Raw genomic sequence first — 8,257 nt, 5'->3', positions numbered from 1 at the left:
ACTTTACCCTTCCTTCTTGATCATGTCTGTACTAGTAATGCATGGCTCCAACACTTTCTGCTTGATGGTCCAGAACTACAACTATTTAAAGAGACATGGAAATTTACCAAAAAGCTGCTCCCTCAAACAATTTCTGACCTTTCAAGTCTGATCTCAGGTGACTGTAGGACAAGCAGTAATTTTAAAGGGAAAACAAGAACACATAAAGATGTCCATACCCAAGATTCTAATGCAAACACATGTCAGTTTTCCAGGGCACACATTGTCATTCATCACCATACCTAGCACAGACTGCGTTAAACTGGCCACAACCTCCGGACACTGCATAAATAGTGAGTAATACCTGATTTAGAGTGTCTGATCTTAGAGTTGCTGTGCTTTAAAGGCAGTGAGTGAAATATCCTGATGATATTCAATTGAAAGCTCATATCCTTCAACTTATTAAGGGCTTCTGCTTTTCATACGTGCTAAAATTAATATGTATGTTCAGCCAAGCTCATGGTTCTCTCATTATAATGAAAAGCAGCAAACAGCATACAATGAAGGCTTAAGTTAGCTCAGGATTTTTGCTGACTGCAGAAAAGTTAGTGGTTAAGCTGAGCTGCAAGTACAAAAAGAAAATACAGGTTGGTGAGAAGGTAATGATCCTGCATGAGTTCCAGAAAAAAAAAAATCACCTTAGAGTGATTTAAATCAGAAGAGCAGACCCATCCTACCCCTCTTGACTGTCACTTACGGCAGGGTCTTTAGTGCAGCAAGAGAATGGCACACCACAGCGCTCTCGACTTGCGTTGGAATCTGTGCAATTGAAGTAAATATTAAGGTTCCAGTCATCAGCTCCAAAAGCCCCACAGCACTGCCACTAGAACAAAGAAGGGAGAGCTTCTTGACTTTCAGAACAAACAAATCTCAGCATTAGTAACATGCATCATCGCTGCCAGTTTCCCTCTAGCTTTCAAAACAAAACCTGAGATTCCCTCTGATTTCATTGAAGCTGGCTTATTTTTGTATTTTTCAAAAAAGACCATTCCAAACCTGTAAGTTGGTCTAAAATTATCATGTGATTAAAGTTATGTTCACACCCTGCAACGCTGCTCTCTAGAGAGAAACCAACGGAGTGAGCTGATAAACCTACACAACACCACAGAGTTGCACAGGCCTACAAGCTCAGCCCCCAGGGATAGCAGAGCCAAAATATAATATTCTGCTCAGTCTAATGTGCCCTGGGTTCTCAACTAAACTAATCTGCTCCAAGGGCTACATTGGTATACCTACTCCTTTCGCCAGTTTGGGGGAATCTTTGCCTGGCTGTACATCAGACAGTATGAACACATTGTTTCCTAAGCATCACACATTGCATGAATAACATCTTCACTGAGGGCAGGCAGAATCCTTCAAAAAGTAAATATGCCAAATGGCAGGCTTAGTCTCTGGCAAAACATGCTGAACACACAAAGAATTGTTAAAAGTTGCTGAACATACAAAGAATAGACTGGAGATCAGTGGATGGTTTACAGCATTTAAGGATCTAACCCGATGAACCCCTCTATGTCAACTTAAAAAAAAAAATAAAAAACCCAAACAAACCACCTTTTTAAAAGTGTTGGAATGGCAATTCTCTCTTTCTAGATCTGGCACAGTTCCCTTGGCAATACCTGAACATGTTGTCTTCAAGCGTTATCTCTACTAGCCGAAAAAGTAGCTTGCTCTCGAGAGTCTTGCTGTCCCTGACTTATCTGCTAAGATTGCTAATCCAGTTAGGAGAGCGAGTTTTACGTAGTGCCTGCAGAACTGGTAAGTAACCAAATGGCTACAGTCAAGTGGACCACTGCTATCAGACTGTGTTGACCTCTGATCTTCTCCCAACTAGACAAGATTCAAACCACTGCAAGGATCCACATCCTGTTACTCACTTGCCATTTTTTTTCTGCCAAGGTATATAGAAGCAAATCAAACCTTGAATGGAATTATTTTTATTGCAGAATGTACAAAACTTAGTAAACATGATTTCAACTAACGCTTAACCATGTTAGCTACACAGGGCCAAATTCAAAGAGGATTTCATCCACACAGGCCAGAATTGAGTACTGGAGCAGGAAGGTACTGGCAAAATAACTTGTGTGCAAAAGCCAGTGCAAGACTCCTTTCCACACATTGATATGTTACAGAACTTAACCCGTACAAGCGTGTGCATCTCTGGTTTCACCCTTCCCTCCCAAGTGCAGATGTAGCATCATTCAGAGATTTCCTGCGAGAACTTCACGAGTTGCCCGCTTCATTAGGCTAATTGCATTAAATCTACTTAACAAGAAATAACATTGTAGTTTCACTCAAACCAGCTAAACATCTCTGCCACTCTGCAGCATGGTGTAGCACCTCTACTTTGCTAAAACTACACCAACATTCACCTCAGAACCAAATTAAGTTTAGAAAAAGGATTATTTTGAAAGGATTATTTAGAAAAGGATGTGGTAACTCCTACAATAAAATATTTTGAACACCCCTCCCCCCAAGAACCCTGAAATATCTTCATATGCATATAGAATATGGTCAAAAAAACTGAACACAAGACACTGATGGCTAACTTGTAGATTTGACACACTATTACTAAGTCTTCAAGAATAAGTCACTCCAACTCTCCCCCTTGTTTTGCTCAGTCATACATCAACAAATAAGCCACTTCTCACAGGTGCTGTGTGTTTGTAGACATTCTATAGAGACATATATATATATTCAAAAGTATTATACACTAGAATATTTCTGCTGTTCCTTGAAGAAACCAAACAGATGGAAGTAAGAAAATAGAGTAAGTATTTCTTTAAAGTAAGCGTTACAAAAAATAAACATAGTCCAACTTACATATTCTTGTGTGAAGTCTATGAGGTTTTGCAAATCAATGTCATCTCGGTATGCTCTGATGTTGTTGTTTATAAAGAAATACAGCTGGTCCTTTATCCAGTCTTTGAAAACAAATGCTAGAACACCAGCAGTGAGCTCCAAGAAGAAAATAATTCCAAGAAACACAGAAAACTATGAAGAAAGAGAAGAAAGGTTAAAATTATTTTGCTTTTTCATCAAAAACTTATTTTTCAAGGCTCACAATTACATCCGGTATTAGGACTTAATCTGTCTTAGTGCAAGTTCAAGCTATTTCAGCACACAGGAAATTTTAAATTAAAAATACACCACTCTTAATTAGGACTGTAGTTCAGGAATCTTAATTCTATTTTAACAAATAATAAAAATGCCAACAAATTCAAACTGTGGACATTTCACTGGGATTTTCAAAGAGGTCCAAGAGAATTCACTGTAAATTTCAACAGAGATGGCTACTCACCACCTGTAGGGCCCTCTGAAAACTCATCTTTAATTTCTCTGTAGGCACAAATACCCAATACTGCCAGTGAAATGTCTTCTAAGTCACTTTTTCTTTAGACACCCTCATTGGTAAAGCTTTGCCTAAGCAGACAAAGCAAAAATTGGTAACAGCAGAAATTAATTAATGACTAAGTCGGAGCAGAATGTCTATGGAATGACTCACATCCACATTAAAACCAAATGAAGCTGCTATGATTAATGCAAATGCAATGGATGCCAAAGGCATTACTAATGATCTGCCACTTTCTCTAAGCATCTCCACTGAGTCTACACTGTTTTAAAACACACAGGGGTCCTCAAATACTGGAAGTCCATCCCTTTTGCAACTGTGCCTTTGAGTTTCATTTTAATATGCTCTCTGTGTTTGTTCAGATGCATTTTTAATTTCTCCTGCAGCTGCTGTATAGGAAGCTATTTCTGGTACAGCAGATGGGTTCATTTTAGGCAAGCTAAGAGAAGCAAGGAAGAGGAGAAAAAAAAGCGTTACAATACCTTCCCCTCCCCTTTTCCTTTTTTTTTTTTTTTTTTTAAAGCAAGACAAGAGCAAGCTAGAACTACCCCAAGCTGCTTTATAAATGCCTCAAGAACTGTAACTCAACTGCCTCCTCCCCTTAAACAACACATCCGTGGGAGGCAAATATTTCACTTGAAGGCCATTGTTTCTCTTGAAACCTTTTCATGTATATATTTAACAGTTTATGAAGACACAACTACTATCCAGGCTGGGCCCACATCTGGAAGTTGGGGTGGTAGAGGAAAGAATCTTGAATTTCTATTATAAATCTTAAATTAATCTAAAATGGAGCATGATACTTATCCTCATCTTCAAAGCTCACAGGACGAAGGCTTTCAAAAAACAGAACCAGGCTACTTAAAGGAGTTTTGAATACCAATGTATGTTTGCGTATCAGCAGCTCCTTCCCTACCTAACAGTCCAGCCCAGCCCAGAGTTCAAGACGACAGCTTCTATTTTCTTTACCTATCCTGGGCACATTCTCCTCCCTTTCTCCCTCTCAGGCCCAGCATTGACAATAAACAATAATGCCTTTTCAAATTAGCTAAACGGTACAGAACTGAGGATATCAGCAAGCAACCCCTCATAACAGTCCTATCTCCTCTGTACCATGAGGGGCACTTGCACAGCAGAAATCACACGGGTCACATTCAGTGGTATATCTGCATTCCTCTTGTTTCATAAGCAGCTTTTTACAGACTCAAAGTTCAACATAAAGATTCTTAGCAGAAATTTCTCTCTTTTCATGACAGGAAAGCAGAATGTTAGGCTATATCAATATGAAAAGCAGTAGTTCCACGTTATGATTCTTACCATCAATAATTTCGAACCTTAAAAAAAACACCACCAAACAGTAAGCAACAGAGACTAAAGAGCTGTCAAGTACTAACAGTTGAGCAAAAGCAATTCACAGAACAGTACTCTCACATCAAATAATACCTTCCTCTCCCCAAAAGACATTTTAAAATCTTTACACAGCTTAGCAGGAACAGAGAACATGACCTATGCTATGTAACTGATGAATGCCACGGCTGCAAAGGCTACTTACAAATTTGAGAAGAAAGGTATTTTCTCGCAAAGCTCCAATGCATCCTGCGAATCCCAAAATGAACATAACTCCTCCTACCACTAGGAAGAGCCAAACTGGATCAAAGCCGCCCAGGTCGGTGATGGAGGAGATATTGGACAGCACTCCCTAGGAAAGAAACAGCGCCAAGGAATAACAAATATGTTCAAGCTTTCAGTTGTACAAATTCTGGTTGCATTTCTCTGTTTAAAAAGATAAAAGAACACAGCAAACAAACGTTCTGCAGTACAGAAAAATACAATTAAGAAAATCTTTGCATTCAAAAAGAGATAAAAAGGCTGATTATGTACAATATTTCTGAATCAACATGTGTAATGAACAACAAAATGTGCCTCTAGAGTCCTCTGCGAGAAACCCACAGTGCATTTTGCTGCTTCTGTAGCTACGAGAATTAGTCTGCCAGAAAGTCAGAATAAATATTTGAGCAAAACCTAACCTTATTACCCATGCTGAGATGCATTTTAGGTATCATATATTGTTTATATAAGCCGACAGTTACACATTTTCTGATAGAAAAAGCAGTCAATAGTAAGAACACCACCTTGAATTTAGCATTTATGCTTAGTATTTACAATAATTGACAGAAATTAGAAGTGAGCTCCTAGGTTGCAGCATCATGCAACAACAACTTTTAAACCAAATTTTGACAAACTAGATACCTGGCCAATTCAGCTTCAGGCATCTACAGTGCCAAAAACTCATTATATAAATAAAGTATGGCCACTGAATAACCAGTTAGCAGGAAAATCTTTAAAATAATGTTAAGTCTTTTAGTAGGATATAAGGCAGTTTAAGGACTTGTCTTGGGAGATGGTTTGTACTAACTTAGGTTAAACTTATATAGTAAACCACATATGCTGTGTTTTAGATATGATAGTCGGAACAGTCTGCTTGTAATTCCATTGCCCCCTTAGAAGCAGAGCTTGGGTTGTGATGCCAGTAATCCTGAGGATCTATTTTATTTTTTTGAACACATTTTAACCGCAGTTTGGCTGATGTTGAACAGATGGGTTATATCAAGAAGCAAGTACAAAGTCTTCCTTATTGCAGTGAATTTGTACAGGAACAGTTACAGTTTCTTAAACCCTTTTGGCAGAAAAAAAGCTGAAGTATCACTATTTCTTCATTCACCTCCCCAGTGCTGTAGGTCAATGCAAAGCACACTGCTGTAGCAGACATTTCTCCATGTACTTCCACAAAGAAGCCTGAACCCAGGCTGAGTGCTTCAGACTATTGCTTTCCCTATTAACTCCTGAATGAAGCTGCGGCTTGAAAAGCAACAATATAGACCTTTACCTCTACAGCTCCTTATTTGCAGAATTATTTAATTCTTCATCCTTTTCCTTTTACGTGTTCATAGTCCCTTTGCTTCTTTGAAGTAGTCCCAAAACAGCAATAATTTTGAAGAAATTATCATAACCTTATTTCCCAAAGTTGTTAGCAACATTGTTCACAGATGACTGTTCACAACTGTGGATTTAGACCTGTGATTTTATTATTTTTTTTTCTATCTATATTCAGTTTGGACCACCCAGAACATATAAATAGTTATGTAACCAATACCTCTAATACAGTACTCCACGTAGTCTGCAACCACATCCAGTTTCCCAAGCAAACCTAACATTGAGCAAATAGTAAACAAAGACAGTATTCAAAACTTAATTCTGCAGACAATGATAGATTGGATAAATTACACACATGAATTTCTCCAATGCACACAGCAAAGAGGCTTGGAAAAGGCCAGCATGCTAAAAACAAAAGAAAAATCTGACAACCCATTCCTAAGTATGAACACTAAACCAACAGCCTCAATGACATTCTCAAACCAAATTCCTCTCACTCCTACTACAGAAGGCTACTGCCTGACAGACGGATTAAAAAAAAATAATTAAAAAAAAGTCACATTCGTCACTCTCACCCTACATTACATATAGTACTAGTCTTATTGTTACTCATTAAAAAGACAAAAATAGATGTAAGGCATGATATATAACACAACTCTGCTCAGAGCCAGTACTGCTATCAAAACAGACCAGTTGGCATGTCTCTTTAACTAACTAGTGACGAGATGACAAAAGCTAGGCTGAAATAAATGCTTATTCATCATTAACATTTATATCAATTTGTGCAAAAGTTTTCCACTACTTTTGCTTCATTACATTTGTCATAGAAAAGAAATCATAACTTTCCGGCTAAGAATGACAAGCAAAATAAACAGCATAATCTGATAACACACAAACCTTTGAAAAAGTCATGGCCTCGGCCATACACAAGTCAGGAAACGTGAGCTCTGCCCCAAGGGAAGACGACTGCTAAAATGACTTCTTCACAAAGTTTCTAAGTCCTTTCTATGTTTCCCCTTCTGTGCCTAAATAGTCATTATAGGATGAAAAGAAATTCTGCCTTAAAGCAAACACTGCTACTTATTTCTTATAACATTTGCTGATTTTTGCATTAATAGACTATAGTATAGTACAGTGAGAAAACAGTCACCGCAGACAATATGTTGCTTTTGTCTTATAATTATTTTACTTCAGAAAAAACTGCAAGAAGGATGAACAGTCATTTAAGTCTCTCTTCAGAAGACACTTTGTCTTTCTTTAAAAAAACCACACCAAACAATAAACCAAACAAACAAACAAAAACCTCAGCAAATTACCATGTTTAATCAAGTTTTTTCCATAGGAAAGTAGTAAAATTCAAATGGAAGAAGAAATCCAAGTGAAATTCAGCTCACATTTATGGACAGTGCTCTTAGAGAAGCCAGTCATAATATAAGGTAGCATTAGTGAGAAGAAATACACTACTTTGCATTTTGTCACACACCCATTAAAGTCAACGACAATAAAATCTAGTGCATCAGTTGTATATTGCATTTCTGATTGTGCCCTTTCTCACCTTGCTTGATTTTCTAGTACTGCCAGGCTCTTAGCACCCTGGCATGCATCATGCTAGCCAGTCACCCAGCAAGAGTCACTCATCTAATCTCTGGTCTCCTCCTGGTTCTAAATCCTCAGGGTATCTGTGATCTGAAGTGTACTGAAATAGTGCAACACAAGCTTTATCTGCCATTGTTTGCTCTCCTTGGAAAGCACCTTGAGGGGCATCTTTTGCTAGTCCACATATGGCAATCATAAGCCTAGCCGGGATAAAGCCCAAATAACATCCTGAGAGCGCAGAGCACATACTGTGCAATTCTCATTTGTACTGTGTGCTCTCTGCATATGAATCCCAGGTTATCAGTATTCTGGAGAGACATCTCAGAATATACAATCTTC

At 38.2% G+C, this 8,257-nt stretch overlaps 1 protein-coding gene across 1 annotated transcript in view; it reads right to left on the bottom strand.

The window, feature by feature from the left end:
- TSPAN5 (tetraspanin 5) overlaps positions 1-8,257 on the bottom strand; it is a 78,283-nt gene that overhangs the window by 3,542 nt on the left and 66,484 nt on the right. Inside the window, exons 3-5 of the mRNA XM_009882951.1 lie at positions 4,941-5,087; positions 2,860-3,030; positions 737-862 (exon numbers count right to left, since the gene is read on the bottom strand). Coding sequence (XP_009881253.1) covers positions 737-862; positions 2,860-3,030; positions 4,941-5,087 — 444 coding nt within the window. The remainder of the gene's footprint in view (positions 1-736; positions 863-2,859; positions 3,031-4,940; positions 5,088-8,257) is intronic.

The sequence above is a fragment of the Charadrius vociferus genome, unplaced genomic scaffold (genome assembly GCF_000708025.1).
Source record: "Charadrius vociferus isolate BGI_N301 unplaced genomic scaffold, ASM70802v2 scaffold410, whole genome shotgun sequence".
Lineage (NCBI taxonomy): Eukaryota > Metazoa > Chordata > Aves > Charadriiformes > Charadriidae > Charadrius > Charadrius vociferus.
This window is presented reverse-complemented; position numbering and strand designations above follow the sequence as displayed.